A 17248-nucleotide genomic window follows, 5' to 3' on the forward strand; every position below is an offset into this window, starting at 1 on the left:
TTTGGATTTTCTGGACAAATTTCTGAATAATCGAAATTCCACTATACCACCATTTTCCAGACACCGACCGTAATTCACAGGACATATGCCAATTAACGCACACATTGGCAGTATTTTTTTTGTTGCACCTGGTTGTGAGCATGAAAACAGTGCACTTTGTATCAACATTATCCATTGTTAGTATTATTTCAAATAATTTTTGAAATAATTTTTTCTTCAAAGAAATAGAAGAAATAGTTTCTTCAAAACAAACAGGCGTTAAAATAAAGAATGTGCATTTTAGTGTTGGTCAAAAGCTTGAGCTGATCAAAAAGTTTGAGTGGTGCCTTGATGACCAGTGTTTATGAACCAAAGGAAAGCTCCATAGCTTTAATACAAAGTATAATATTGAAGGTATGGGTTCCGTGAGTGACAGAAAGCACGTGAAAGTAAGCAAAGATAAAGATCTAGAAGAAGCCCTTTACAAATGGTATGTGCAGGAGTGATCATGTGGAGTGAATGTTACTGGTGTTACCTTATACACTGCAGCTCAGAAACTGGCTGAACATATGGGCATTAACAATTTCAAAGCTAGTGATGGGTGGCTGTGGCATTTTAGAAATCGCCATGGCATGTGTAACAGGAAAGAGCATGGTGAGGCTGGGTCTGCTGCAACTCATTCAGTCGAGCTTTTCAGAGTCCACCTCAATGAACTGATAAAGAAGGAGGACCTGCTCTTATCCTAGGTGTATAATGGAGATGAGACTGGGTTATTCTGGTGGCCCCTACCAAAAAACGTAACTGACTGGCTAGAGGAAAGTGATGTAGATTCGGGCTACCAAATCTTGACACCAAAGGAGATTGCTGATGAAGTGAGAGCAGGTGACATTGAGGGGGCATCCAATGGTGAAGAAAAGGAAGAAATTATTAACAAACCAAAAAGGACAGCAGTAAGAGAGGCACTTGATCATGTCAGCCTCTCAGACAACAGTGAAATCCAGCCCCACTACCATTTATGTATGTTAAGACAGGCTGTCATAAGGAAGGTAAACAGATGAAGCTGGACACATTCTTCAAATCTGTTGCTGCTCCTGCCCCATTGTCCCAGCCTGCCTCATCATCATAGCAGGCAACTTCAGTGGAGCTAGGGAGCTCCACTGACACAGAATAAATTATTCTGAGTCCCACTATAAAAACTCAGTTCTGCCTCCATCATGGTAAGAGAAAATAGTTTTTGATTTTTGTTTTTATTACATTATTTATTCTAGTATATTTATTTTTACATATTGTACTACATTACCTTGCTTATAAGTAATGTATGTGCATTGTGTGTACACTACCTGTTCTTTAATTAATCATGTTTACTATGCGTACTACACAGTTATGTTTCGTTAAATATTCATTCAGAAAATTCAGACTCCCAGGTTTTTCAGACAACCCTTTCCCCCATTAGTCCGTGAAATCGAGGGTCATCTGTATGCTGAATAGCTGCATTCTTGTTTCATCAGTTATTGTTATCAGTCAATTATTGTTATCACTTTAGCTGATTCCCAAAGTCATCACAATGCACAGCATCTACTATATACAGGCAGCCATTGATTTATGTTACTCATTTCAATATAATGTTTTTAATTTAAATTTAAAAACTCCTTTTTCCTCATTAAGAAGCATTATAAGAATAAACCAACAATAGTGTCTTGCTTGTTTTTGACAATCTGCTCAAACGTTCTCTTAATAACATTGAAAACCTAGATGACAACATCAAAGCTGTTTCCATGCTGCTGGATAGGACCTCTTTGTTACAACTGATAGCAAGGAGCAAAAGTAACATTCAAAATTTATTGTCTCTGACCATATAACAACTGAATACCAAGATGGATGGTGAGTACTAGCCATCACTTTGAGAGTTCTGGAGGATACAATATTAAGAAGTCCATAGATATCATTGTAGCATCATGAATGAATGTTGTTTGGGTTTTAGTGAATGGGATGAGGTGGAATATATCGAGCCGTGTGATGTTTTGCTTGTACAGCCTTTTGGGGTGTAAACCCAATTCTCCTATTCACCAGATTAGCATTAGCATTAGTAGAGGCATATGATGCAAGAAAGCAAGCTTATGCAGCATCAGCCAAAAAAAAAAAACAAAAAACACTTCCATTTCATCCCTCCGTTCATTTGAAATACCTGTCCAGCTGAGCCTTAAATTTATTTAGGTTATCAACTTCCACAACAAGTAATGGAAATCGGTTCCACCAAACAAGCTGGCTAAAGGCAAATTTCTGCATATCTATCCTACATCTGTCTTTCCTCAATCTGAATTTATGCCCTCTCAGGTGATTATTCTGAGCAAGAGGAACGATCCCTTTGTTATTGAGCATGCTCAAACCATTCAAGGCTTTATACACCTCTATCAGATCACCTTGCCGGTGCCTAGCCTCCAGACACTGTAATTTGCAAAACTTAAGCCTTTCTTCATAAGAGCAACCCTTTGTTCCATTCACTAATCTTGTTGCCCTTCTCTGTACTCGTTCAATCAGCTCTACATCCTTCTTGAAATGAGGCCTCCAGACCTGTATACAGTACTCAAGGTGTGGCCTGACCATTGCCTTATATAAGGGAATAATCACCTCCTTATCCCTGCTAGAAAAATTCCTGTATATCATTGCCAAGACACCATGAGCTACTCTTGCAGCCCGTCTGCACTGCTCAGAGAACTTCATATCTGCCTGCACAATTACCCCAGGTCCTTTTCATTCTCTACCACTGTCGGTGTAGTACCACAGAGTTGATACATTGCTCTGGGGTTGCTGTTTCCCATATGTAGTACTTTACATTTGTCAATGTTAAACTTCATTTGCCACCTCTCAGCCCATCTGCTCAACCTTTCCAGATCCTGTTGCAGCAGCATAGCGTCAGTAGTGTCCTTAACAACCCTGCCAACCTTTGTATCGTCTGCAAACTTGGACATTAAGCTTGATATACCATCATCAATATCATTTTTAAATGCAGAAAACAATAATGGACCCAACACTGAACCTTGAGGGATTCCACTAATAGCATTAGTCCACGATGAGCAGTGGCCATTGATTACCACTCTCTGTCTTCTCCCCCTCAACCATCCCTTTATCCATAGCAGCAATTTGCCTCCAATACCACACTGCTCCAATTTGTGCAGCAGTCTTCCATGTGCAACAGTATCAAAAGCCTTTCTAAGATCCAAATATATAATATCAAAGTTATTCCCTGCATCCAGTTCTTTTGTGACTGCATCATAGTATCCAATCAAATTGGTCAGGCATGACTTTCCCTTAACAAAACCATGCTGTGTCTGAGCTATAACTGAAGTCTTGTCTAGATGTTCCTGCAGTGCTTCTTTAACCAGTGCCTCCATTAATTTTCTTGGAACAGAAGTTAAACTCACAGGTCTATAATTACTTGTGTTAATCTTTTATCCTCCTTTGTGAATTGGGTCACATTTGCACATCTCCAGTCTATGGGTACCTCCCCTGAGTCCAAGGAAGCTCTCATAATTATGGCTAAGGGTTTGCTTACTTCCTTTGCTGCCTCCTTTAATATAATTGGATAGATCCCATCCACCCCAAGTTCCTTTCTTGTGTTTATCTTCAACAATTTCTCCTCCACTTTACTCTCAGTTATTACAAGATTATCTAGCTTACTGCCAGAGTTCAATACACCTCTGGCATTCCCCTCGCTGAATAATTCCTCATGTGTGAATGTCGATGCAAAATATTCATTTAGTTTGTTAGCTACCTGAGCAGGATCATGAATAATTGAACCATCGATATCAAGTGAACCAATCTGATTCATCCCCTTCCTTCTAGAGTTTACATAAGTAAAGAACTCTTTGCTGTTTTTCTTTGCATCCTTTGCCAAAGATTTCTCGTTATCTGCCTTCGCCTGCCTAACCTCCTTTGTAACTTAGTTACAGACCAGCTTATATCTATCATAGGCTTCTGTATCACATGTTAATTTGTATTTATCCCATGCATTTTTCTTCTCTGCCATATGTCTCATTAGTTCGTCTGACATCCATTTAGGCCTAAACCTTGAACGGTATTTCTTCGTTGATATGTAAAGCCTAGTAGCTTCCAAGATAAGTTCTTTGAATGCTTCCCATTTTGAATGTGCTGTTGGTAACATCATCAGTTGGTCCCACTGTATAGAATTTAAATAGTGTCTCAGACCATCGTAGTCGCCTTTACGAAAGCAAAAACCTTTCCCTTTACCCCTGATGGTAGTTACCTCTTTGAGTAAATCCCAATTCAGCACACTGTGATCTCTGCCACCTAGTTGTTCCTTTATCTGCAGATTCTTAATGCAGAAGAATCACTACTGATAATCAGATCAAGAGTATTACTCCCTCTAGTTGCCTCCCGAACATGCTGATGTAGAAAACAATCATCCAGTAAATCCACAAAAGCCTTGCTAGTGTGTGTGTCACCAACCCACAAATTCCAGTCAATATCCGAGAAATTAAAATCCCCCATTATAAGACTCTCTGATTTACTGGCCCACTCTATTTCCCTGTACAGTTTCTTATTATACTCATCAGAGCCATTAGACCTATTGCACACTCCTACTCTCAATTTTGATCTCCCAATGTCACACCAAACTGACTCGACACTGCACTGTCCAGCGATGTCGACTGGCTTCACTTCCTTAGATTTTGTGTTTCTTAACTAATAGCCTAACCCCCTCCTCCATTCCTATCTTGTCTATCCTTTCTGTACGCATTGTACTCCCCAAATTCCAGTTCTGCATTCCTTATATCTGTGTGACGCCACGTCTCTCATATATCCCAACAATATCTGCCTTTGTTTTGAGCAATACCTCAAATTCATCAAATTTATTTACCAAACTCCTATCTTTGGTGTACACGCAAGTATACAAGTACCTGTTCCTATTCTTAGCTACCATAACACAATCCATGTGTTTACTTGTACTGCAATGACTCCCAGCAGTCTCTGAAATATCCTGCATCTTGTTTTCCAGGCTGCTGCTCATTCCTATAGAAGCAGTGCAAGAATCACTTTCACCTCTGCCAGTGGCTACTGTTAATGTATTAGTCCTTGTATCCCTCCAAGCTAGCAGTTTTCCGACCCACCTAACACTGCCTCCATGGCATCAGCAAATATTCTTGCACCCTTTCTATTTAAATGTATCCCATCCCTGTAGAAGCAGCCTCTCCTGTTAACAAGTACAGACCAGGCTGAAAAATATTTTTCCCCTCGAGCCTTGCACAATCTTTCCAGGGTCGAGTTGATGGACAAGGCTCTCATCATATACTCCCTCCTATCGTGTCTGGACAGAATTGCAGACACTTTCAAATTCAACCCTAATTCATGGCTTTTTTTCAACAGTGACGTGTACTTGTTAAGTAATTCTGCCAGTCTCATACTCTTAATATCATTAGTGCCAATGTGTACAACTATATAACCTTTTGTGCCCTTAAAAGATGATATCCGCTGTACAACCTCATCAACCTTTGCCCCTGTCAGACATACCCTGGTCCTGTTCCACCTATCCTTTTTAAATACCATGTTCTCCGTTTCCCTGACAATAGTCACCAACAATTACTAGTTCCTGTGGGACCAGTGCATTCTGCCCTGGGGGTTTCCGCTGCATTGCACGATGACCAAGTGCAAGCTCTGGCGTTGATGTGGGCAGCTGAGAGCTTGATGGACCCCTCAATTTAGATCCTTCGAGGGCATCCACCCTGTCCTTCAAGCTCTGATATAGGCCCATAACAATGCTTAGTTGTCGTCTGATTTCCTTACACTCCTTGCATCGTGCACACACAAAGACATCCCCCCATGGCAATATCATGTCCCGTACCCGATTGCTCCACAAACATCATGCAAGCAGTGCATTTTAAATGACTATGATTCAGAGGGCAACTGCCTCCCTCAGTTCTCCTGTGAGCCACAGCACTCCCATTTGCTTGAGCCTTTTGCTTTGCTGCTCTGGTCTGAGTCATGATTTCGATTTAATTTCAATAAAATTTCAATTTCAGTACAAAATTATAACCCTAAGCTTGTATCCTAACACAGTTATAACGCTATATATATTTTTCAGTATCAAGTATTATCTACGATTTCCTTTTATATAACTTCTGTATCAAGTTATATATTAATTAATTATGTTATGTTTGTAATCTAAGTCGTTATATGTATTTAGTTAAAAGTACAATTTAATTGACAATGAAGTTTAACAAGATTAATAGACTTTACTGATTAATTGACAATATTATATGATATACTATACTAAGCTTACACTATCTAGTTCGGGGTATAACGTTGTGTCGTATAACAATGGCGGCAAGTTACGAACGGTAAATATACGGACACTTAAGTATTAATTAACTTCCAAATCTCGCTGTCTCAATTCAGAATAAACTAACAATCCTGACTAGGTCTATAAGCTACTTATAGAAAATAATTTGATATAACAGTTGGTCAATAAAGTGGCTAAATATGGCTAAAAAACTTCTCGTTCAGCGGAGCTGCAACTTGTAACATGTAGATTTGATACCCTTACCGATACTTTTATGCAATTACAAGGCCGAGTAAAGAATAAATATACCAGATTAATCAGAAAATCACAAAATAATGCTATACTACTAATTTTAAATCAAAAGTTTTAGAAAAACAATAATTTAAAATCAATAAATAAGAAAATCCACTTAGCGGCTTTGAACACTTCTCATACAGTTCTGAAGGCTCTTCTCTGGAAGGCAGATTGGGAATTTACAGGTCTTCATTGAATGGCACCGGAGCAGTAGCCAATGTATGTTGAGGCACACTACAGATTTTTGATCAGGACTTTTTAAACTTTGGTATCCACCATACAAAAGTAGTACTTGCCATGATGGTTTTTGGATTCACTCCATATTTCAGGTATAACAAAATGCATACAATTATGACTGCATTGTAACTGACACATTAGAAATTAGGTGTTGTCAGTGATGTAATACTTCACCTGCTAAAGCAGATGAAGCATTACATCATTAGAGAGAACTTATTCTGTTTGATAGCCATAGAAAGAAAGAAAAAGAATGCTACAGGTTCTCTTGTATATCACAGTACAGTCAGTCCTCGTATAACACGATAGTTGTGTTCCTAGAAACCCTCATGCAATATAAATAACAGGTCTTATGGGAAAAATAGGATTAGGTGCCAACCACTGAATATTGAACACACATTTTTAAACAAAACATTACCAAACACAATAAATATCATAATAAAATACTTGTATATTGCTGAGTGATTCACAATTTTGTATTTTTCCTCTATTGACAGAGACGGACTGGCCATAAGCCTTACTGGGAGAACCCCGGAGGCTGGTGTGATTTTGGCCAAAAACACTAGTATGAGGCCGCTACAAGTTTTCCCACAGTAAGAATTTTTGACCCAGTCTGCCTCTGTCTATTGATATTGCTTTTCTTTTCTCTCTCTGAATCTATAATATTTTCACCAGGACCCTTTTCACGCTTTTTTTAAGTATTTTACTAATTTTTTGGGAATAAAGCACAATTACAGTATAAAAAGGAAAAATATGAGGAGGCACACTTGATACACATAAACAAAGCTGTATGCATGTAGCAACTGAATAAACAAATTGTTTGTCAGACAAACAATTTGTCTTGTCTGACAATTTTGATTGGATATGGTGATGTCGTTACAAAGGAACTGGATGTAAAAAATAATTTTTATATCATATACTTGGATTTCAGGAAACCTTTTGACACTGTTGCGCATGGAAGACTACTGTACAATTTTTTTTTTTTTTTTTTTTTTTTTTTTTTTTATTAGTTAGTTGGCGCATCGGCTTCTGTGGCTATAATGCACCTCCCAAGGTTTTTGCGGTACTTTGATCCAAGCCTGAGGTGGGATTCGAACCCGCGATCTTTTGGTTGCTAGGCAGGCACTTTACCCATCTAGCCAGTCCAGTCGGCACTACTGTACAAACTGGAGCAGAATGATATTAAGGGAAAGTTGTTACAATGGATAAAAGGATGATTTGAGTGGGAGAAGACAGAGGGTGGTAATCAATGGGTGCTGCTCTTCGTGGACTAATGTTATTAGTGGAGTCCCGCAGGGTTCGGTGTTGGGTCCACTGTTTTGTATATTTATCAATGATATTGATGAAGGTATATCATTGATAAAATCATTGATATCAGGCTTAGTGTCGAAGTTTGCAGATGATACAAAGTTTGGCAGGGTTGTTAATGACAGTAATGGCAGTGTTCTACTGCAACAGGATCTAGAAAATTTGGGCAGATAGGCTGAGAAATGGCAACTGACGTTTAACATTGACAAATACATAGTACTACATCTGGGTAGAAGTAACCCCAGAGAAACGTACCAACTGTGTGGTACTACAATTAAGGTGGTAGAAAATGAAAAAGACCTGGGAGTCATTGTGCAGTCAGATATGAAGTTTTCTGAGCAATGCAGACAGGCGGCCAGGGCAGGTGATGGGGTTTTGTCAATGAGATACAGGAATTTTGCTAGCAGGGAAAATGAGGTGATTATCCCTTTGTATAAGGCAATGGTCAGGCTATTCTTTGAGTACTGCGTACAGGTCTGGAGGCCTCATTTTAGGAAGGATGTAGTGTTGCTTGAGCATGTACAGAGAAGGGCAACAAGATTGGTGAGGGGAATGAAGGGCTTCTCTTCCCAAAAAAAGCTTGAGTTCTGCAAATTGCAGTGGCTGGAGACTAGGCACCTGCATGGTGACCTGATTGAGGTGTATAAGGCCTTGAATGGGTTGATCACGCTGAATTCTGATGGTATTCTTCCACTTGTTCAGATTACAAACCTAAGGGGGCATAAATTCCAATTGAGAAAAGACAGGCGTAGCATAGATGGTGCGGAAATTTGCCTTTAGCCAGCGGGTGGTTAATTGCTGGAACAAACTTCCATCTGTCATTGTGGAAATTGATAGGTTAAATAAATTTAAGGAGGAACTGGACAAACATTTAGAGGGAATTTGTTTTTTTTTTTTTTTTTTTTTTGTCTGATGCTGCATAAGCTCATACATTTGCTTTCTTGCATCACATGCCACTACTACGGCGTAAAGGCAGAAACACACTATTATCACCTCACGCTAGCTCTCATTTTACTAAAGCACATTTCTGGAGGTCACTACCATAAAACAATAAAAACAATTTTCAGTTGCATTCCTGCTAGTGGAATCTGTTATAAACTGGTAGTAAACTCAAGGTAATTGCATTTGTGATAATACCGGTAGCTGGAATTGTGGGTTTTAGCATTATTATGGTAAAACGTGTTTCCCCTTCACTGAAATCTTCAATAATATAAAAAAACATAAATACATTTTCAGAAACTTCTCTTCATTCCTATTGTGTTGCATTGAGTTGGGGTGATTCCCGAATTCGTGCAAAGGCGAATTTAGTTTGTGTTATTTACGACATCGTTCTCCTATTTATAAATTGTGTATGATCAAATTTGTGCAGTGTAAACACGTGTTATATGGGATCTGACTGTATTGGTATTACAGGCTGAAAGCTGCTACTTTTATCTGCTAAAAGTAACATTCTGTTCCTCTTCCAGAAAAGTAGCAGGTATTTTTATCTGTTATTTTGGAACACTTTTCTAGCTTAGTGTAACAGCATTGAAATGACAAAACAGATCCCATCTACATAATTTTATTGTATAACACATGAAAAATTCTGTATTATTTGCTTTATTGCCACATTATACAATATCACAGAATATGATTGTTATCATAAAAATGAATGCTATTTAAAACAAAAATTTGTAGGTTTATTGTTACTGAAAATAATTAGTAAGTTCACTTACGTCTCTACTGCACATGTTCAGAAATGAAAAGAAACAGTAAAAAATACACCTGGGGTAATTAAATCATTAATTAATGTTTACAATTATTTTTTGAACATGTTTCTGGTCTAGTAAAAATATAACTTAAGTAACAAAAGCAGATCATATTAGAAATTGGAATTTTTGTTGAAAAACAGTCTAGCTAACCTGCTTTTATTCTGTTTCATTTAACAGCATTCCAGTTTTTAGAAACAATTGCTGATGCAGAATGCTGGTTGCTGCTGCACAAAACTTTTCCACAACTGTCTGGGTGAGATATGTATAATTATGGTTATTTTTCTCCACCATAGCAGACAGTTTCCATCCCATCCAGGGAGGAATTTATATGGGTCTTTTTCACAACATGACTGAGTTAGTTGGTCTCATTTGAGGGTAGTTTTTTCTCCCGGAAACTCGGGTTTTTTGTCCAGCAAACAGAAAATTGACCTCAGAACACACACACACACACACACAGTAGATAGGCAGCATACATAGAGCAATATGCCCTTAGTCACCAGTGCTCCTAAAACTCAATAACAACAACCATCCCACCCAAACAGTTCCTCTTTCAAATACTTCAGGATTTCTATTATATTTTTAGACATTGTTATGCCAGTAGGTTTTGTCCAGGCCCTGTTCACCAAATGAATCACAAACGGAAATTTTAATTTGTTTCATTTTGCTCAATAGACATTTCTTCTGGCTGTTGAGATTCACTCAGTGGATCCCAACATGCTCAAGAAATGATTTAGTTTGAGAAAATAATACAATACTAATATAAATAGTTATGCTGCTTTTTTGCTAAAAGAAATTATTAATTATACTTACTGGTACAAGTGTTGTACAAATAAGAAAGGTAGAAATAAGTGTTATTAGAGATCACTGTTCCTAAAATAACCTATTTCGATTATGCATTAATCAGTCTGTTCCCGTTCCAGTTTAGTAACAGTTATTGGAAATACTCTCCATCTCTAATTGGTAAGCACTTATGTAATAGATATAAATGTAAACATAAAAAAAAAAAAAAAAAAACAGTCAGCTACCACCAAAATGGTGCCTCCGTAGCCAGGTGGGCAGGAGCAGCAGTGCGTAGCACAAGCTTCTTGATTAGACCGGGGTTTGAGCCCGTGACCACCAAATATGGAAGTTGCAGAAAGGTCACGGAATGACCACCGCATATCCCCGGAGCAATATGGCCTTAGTCGCTAATGTTCCTAAAAAAAAAAAAAAAAAAAAAAAAAAACCACCAAATTATTGGCACTAGAGAAAATCAGTGATGCCATTGGATTCAGCAGACAAAATACATATAAGAAATGGTTAAATATAAACATTTTTTGTTAAATATTATCACTATTTTAAGAATATATGAATTGATTCTTAAACTATTATGTTTTTTCAGTAGGGATTTTGATTGTGGGATGATGTGGTCTGCATATTATTGTATACTTATATAATAGTAGTTTTCAAGTTCAGTGAACCTTTTATACTGTAAGTTTTATTATAAAATGAATAGCTTATTATGGTAGTGTTACTCTATCTCTCTAAGCAAGATAATTCATATATTTGTACACAGATATTAGCATTTCTCTACTTGTGAAAATCAATGCCACACAAAGGTTTATCAGCATATAACAAAATAATGGAAGGAAGTAAAACAGCTTTAAAAACAGTTGTCTTTAATTTTAAATTTTATTTTCTGAAAAAAGTTATTGTATTATTTGTCTTTATATTAGGAACTCCAAAGAAAAGAAGAGGAAATGAGACAGATGTTTGTGGTTCGTGTTAAAGAGAAGGAAACAGAATTAAAAGAAGCTGAGAAAGAGGTAATTCTTACATATCCACTACTAAATATATCAATAATGATAATAGATGTAAGAAAGCAGGACTAATTCAGCATCAGTCTTTAAAAAATTGGAAGGAAAGTCACCTGGTTCTGCCCAGGTATATATCCAACTCTTCCTTAAATTTACATATGCTATTTGTTCCTACAAGCTTGAATGATAATTTATTCCAACATTTAATATCCCTTTGGCTAAACGAAATCTTTCTCATATCCCGCTGTAACTGTTCATTAATTTAAGTGCATATCCTCTAGTTCAGCGTTTCCCAAGTCATGGAACACTTTTCATCTCACAATATATATTTGTACTTATATATTTACGAAACACAAGTTTAGCGGGAGCCAAAAAACTGTTTGCTAGTATTTTAGCATTAGCATTGGTAAAGGCACATGATGCAAGAAAGCAAGCTTTATATAGCATCAGCCAAAAAAAAAAAAAAAAAACCTCATTTCGCCCATCCATCTGCTCCAAATGTTTGTCTAGTTCTGCCTCAAATCTATATAAGCTATCAACTTCTACAACAACAGATGGAAGTTTGTTCCAGCATTCAATTTTATTGCATACGATGCAATGTACATCAGGAGCATCTTTATTTCCAGCACAACTTTCTAAAGCTGAAATTCAAATAACTGTCATCATACTTTCGTTTTGGTCTTTTATTAGTTGGTTCCTGTTTTTTCACTTCGGATTTTTGGGGAACAAAAGGCTGCAATTGTTCATCCTCACTTTGAAGTGTGTTCGTTTTCATCGACCACAGTTCCAATATCAGAAGTACTTGCTTCTCATTTTAAAGTTCCTTTTTTAAATCACAAATCCATGGTCATTTATTTTAATGATATTTTTAAATACTGATAATTATCAAAAAAATATTTATACAAGGAAGTGAATTTAGTTATGCTTACTAGTTTTCCGCACTACTACAGAACTAATCTGGTAATTGCGAAGACAATCCAGACTGTACCACCAGTACTGTGTAAATATGCAAGAACATGTCAGCAAAAGACTACTTTATTTCATCCATCCGAACGATGCATGATATCAGTTTGCTTCCCCCTCTCCCTCAACCTGTGTAAAAGGTAAACTGCAGCCACTGCAGGATGAAAGCCTCAAAAATTCATGTTGAGGGAAATGGACCATGATCTGCCATGCTGGTACAGTGCAGGTTGGCAGATCGACCATATTTAGCAGTCAGGGGCTTGAACCCCAGTCTACTCAAAGAGCATGTGCCACTGCACTCTCGCTCCTGACCACTCGGCTATGGAGGCCTGCCTCAACCCGTGTACTCCAGGCTAAATTGCATACGAATGACATATTAGATCTCTACATTGCTACTTTTTTGTAAATGTCATTACCTCTACACATACTTCTCTATGCAAAAGCCTGCCAAAATAAAGTGTTCCTTTGTCTCTTTTATTATTAGTCTATGCCAGTATAACTAAAAAAAAAATTGTTAAAAATTATAATGATACAAAAAAGGTGTATGCTACAAATATGCAAAATTTATTTATTTTATTATTATTTTTTTAATTATTAATTACAATTTTTCGTGGACCACTAACGTTCCGTGGAATTCAGTTTGGGAAACGCTGCTCTAGTTTGTACTATCTGTGAAAGAAAAAAGATATCCCTACTTTTTATTTAATGTACTAAAGCCTTCCAAAAATTTAAAAACCTCAGTGAATCCCCATACAGATGTCTGATATCAAGACTTTGCAACTGACAAAAGTATGTCTTGCTCTATATAGAAATGCTTTTTTTTTATATCAATAATTAATATTTTTGCTTTTCAGTGCACCTTTTCCAGAAGATCCACATCCTTCCTGAAATGGCACCTCCGTAGCCAGGTGGGCAGGAGCAGCAGTGCGTAGCACACGCTTCTTGATTAGACCGGGGTTCGAGCCCGTGACCACCAAATATGGAGGATGCAGAAAGGTCAGGGAATGACCACCAAATATGGAGGATGCAGAAAGGTCAGGGAATGACCACCGCATATCCCCAGAGCAATATGGCCTTAATTGCTAATGCTCTTAAAAAAACAAATAACCTTCCAGAAATGGGGTTTCCAAACCTGCGTACCAGCAAGATGTGGTTTGACTAAGACTTTATACAATAGAATAATTGCCTCTTTTCCCCTAGTAGGAAAATTACTATAGATGAAGCACTGTGTTCTATTGCTATTGTAGCTGTTTTATGTGCTGTTGTCATCTGCTTTTTGTTGTTCCTAAGTAATAAGATAATCTTAGATTATTGTTTACCTCATATAGAATATAGACATAAGAGCCTTATATTACTCAGCATTTTACTTTTAACTACCATTTTTCAGAGCAAAAACTAGTTCTAAAATTTAAGTCTTCCCAAAACTGCAATATCTTGGTTGCTGTCATTTACCATCCTCTGAACTGCTGTATCATAAGCATAGCTGCCAATTCTCTGGATTTATTACAGAGAACACCCATCATTTTTGACTCCATTTGAACTCTTCTCTGTCTGACTGGCCTATTAGAATTGATACCATAAAGTTTCTCTCTCTTTTTACAAAGACACCATTTTTCTCCATCTTTTTCTTTTCACAAAAAACAAAACTGTTAACATTGGAATTTTTTTAAAAAATTGATTTTTTTTTTTTTTAATTTTGTTAATGAATATGGCCATGATAAATACCTAACAGTAATTTTCTTTAATTGTTCATTTAGCCTTAAAAAAAAGCAAACATTATTCTTCAGGTCTTTATTTCCAATGAAAATGCATACATTACAGCTGATAATTAATAAAAGAACTTAGTTTATTAAAACTAATATGATTAAAGATTTACAAAGAAAATAAATTACATGTTTCAAACTCTTAATCAATGGTGCTAATGGTTTAGAAATTCAAGCCAAATGTCTGTCGATAAATTAGCAAAGGCTGTCTTCCTTGAGATGACAGGTGGAGAGATAATGTTCCAAAACAGGTTGACATAGTAAACAATATTGTAAGCTGTATTATACTGTTTATAATTTCCCTGTATCCCATATTTTAAAATTGTGTATGGGTTTCCAACAATTGCCAGGTTCAAGGTTTAATCGACTTATCAGTGTTAAGAGGAATTAAAAATAAAAGACACGATAAAGTTATAAAAAAATTTAAACATAAGACTTGTAATTGTCCTCAGTTAAATTAATGCCTAAAAAGTTTTATAGGTTTGAAATTTCTAGTCAGCTTTTTGCAAAAACCAAAATATTTTTTTAACTGTTCTTGGCAAATTATAGATACAATTAGTCTTTTGTCAAAAATTCTTCTCATTTTATGCTTTCTTTTTTGAGAAAGAAATTATTAACCTTGCCTTCTGTAGCATATTCTTCATGATAATGGCCTTTGGTGAATTTTTAGGGTTATGTTACCTTAAATTTCTCTTCCTTTAGCAGCTTATGAAATGGCACTTTAATTTTTGTAGCTAGAACTAGGAATTTCTCATAAAGTTTAATTGGGTTATTTTGGTTCTCACTGCCAAGTCTAATGAATTTCTTGATTCATGTGAGCCTTTTAGACATATTTTAATCACATAAACAGACTTCATATAAGTTTCACTTAATTCACAAACAAACAAATACCAACAAAATTTCTGTTTCCATTTTTGCTTCATCTCCTGCTGTAAAAAAAAAAAAAAAACCCTGCCCTTATGGAAAATACTCTGCTCAGTAATTAATTTTAAAGAGACTGCTGAAGCAGCTGTCAGGGTGGTGGCACCACATTACAAATAAAAGCAATAAGAAAAAATTTACTCTAGGAAATATAAGGGAAGAATCATTACAAAATATATACTTTACTATATGATTCAGCTGTTAACACAGTTTTGCTTAATAAGTTTTACACATTTTACCTTTATTTTTTAATATACTTTCCAAAAATAAAGTGGAGATTATATTATTCCTCTCCCTACACACACACACACACACACACACACACACACACACAAATTTTTGTGTTTAAGTCCAGTCCATACCAGATTGGTAGTATACTGGGTTCCTTGATGGGGCGGGAAATGGTTATTTAAGTCCTCTGATATAGTGAAAGAAGATGACCACTCAAATTAGAAGCTTAGGAGTTTTGTGCTTACAATATAATTCAGATCAAATTTCTGGATGGATGGGTGTGGATGTGTGTGATCATTATATTGGTTTATTAATGTTCCAATGCAACATGTTTATTTTTTCAGCTTCATTCCAAATTTGATTCTTTGAAGAAACAGCATGCAGAAGAAAAGAAAAAGCTAGAAGAAGAGAAAAAGAAACTAGAAGAAGAAGTCAATCAGTTCAACAAAAGGAAAGTTGCTCTTCAACAGGTGCAAACTCAACAACCTCCATTCCAGTCACATACCTTAACTTTAGGCAAAAGCAAAAAGAAATAAATTTATTCTTCCATTCAGTACATCCACAACCTGCATTTTTTATACCATAACATATGTTGTGCTTTATGAATTGTTTTATATATTCAGTGTATGTATGTATCTTATGTGAATAGTCATCAGATATAATATGAGCTTGGCATATTTATTTCCTTTTATATTAAAGGAAATATTGAATTTTTGTTTCTCTGAACTTATCTTCAGTTTTTTAATGTAAACAAATACATAAAATACTAAATTATGCACATTTATTCATATCACTGCTAGTTATATTGACTTATCAAATTTAGCATCACATTCCTTATTAATAAAATTTGAGAATTTTCATTTCATGTACAAAGCATTAAAAAATATTTTTTCCAGAGAGAGATTTATATAGACTATCGTAATTTCATATCTGTGGTAGTTTAATCATGACTTTATAGATTAGTGTTTAATATTCAAATTTTAATATTTTTGTTTCAGTATCATGAAATAAATTAGCATTCAATTTATGAATTTACAGTGTTGCTCTGATTGATTTGTTTTGATCAGCCTGGAAAGTAAATTCATCTCTTATTATACTCATTGTCTTAATTAATTTGACTAGACACGATTCCAGAGCAGGGATGAGGAAACTGAAACCTACAATCCAATTTCTTGTAGCATACAGACATTTCCATTCATTTTTAAAAATAACATAAATATTTTATATTTATTTTATATAAGATATTTTATATAAGATATTTTATATTTTATTTTATATAAGTTAAGAACAAGTAGAAAATAAACACTATACAGTAATCCCTTTCCAATTACTCATTTGAAATGATAGATTTGAGGTAATGTGGTGGTTTCTGGCATATATAAATATATGCTAGAAATATATCTTTAAAAGTTTTAAAATAGGTTTTCCTAAAAAATATTTTAAAAATGAAATAATACTTAATTTTAACTAATTTGAGAGCCAGATGTGAACCTGTGATTTTCCACACTTGATTAAAGCACATAATATATGTGAATCAGATTGCATTAAAAAATCAATAAATCTGCAAATGAAGTCAATAAGCTTGATGCTGATGTAACATTAAAAGTTAACTTTATTTTTTAGTATAGTGGACAATAATGACGAGCACACGAATTGAAGTGGCGATGCATACAGAAATTCTGTCATACTAGCATCTCATCAGTGAACTGCCAT

General features: G+C 35.8%; 1 protein-coding gene across 1 annotated transcript in view; it reads left to right on the plus strand.

The window, feature by feature from the left end:
- The window catches only part of Septin2 (septin 2), a 112332-nt gene extending 96071 nt beyond the window's left edge, over positions 1 to 16261 (plus strand). Inside the window, exons 10-11 of the mRNA XM_090383823.1 lie at positions 11577 to 11666; positions 15880 to 16261. Coding sequence (XP_090239949.1) covers positions 11577 to 11666; positions 15880 to 16071 — 282 coding nt within the window. The 3' untranslated portion in view covers positions 16072 to 16261. The remainder of the gene's footprint in view (positions 1 to 11576; positions 11667 to 15879) is intronic.
- Positions 16262 to 17248: the final 987 nt, after the last annotated feature.

Source organism: Mastigoproctus giganteus, chromosome 10 (genome assembly GCF_048544385.1).
Source record: "Mastigoproctus giganteus isolate SK-2022 chromosome 10, ASM4854438v1, whole genome shotgun sequence".
Lineage (NCBI taxonomy): Eukaryota > Metazoa > Arthropoda > Arachnida > Uropygi > Thelyphonidae > Mastigoproctus > Mastigoproctus giganteus.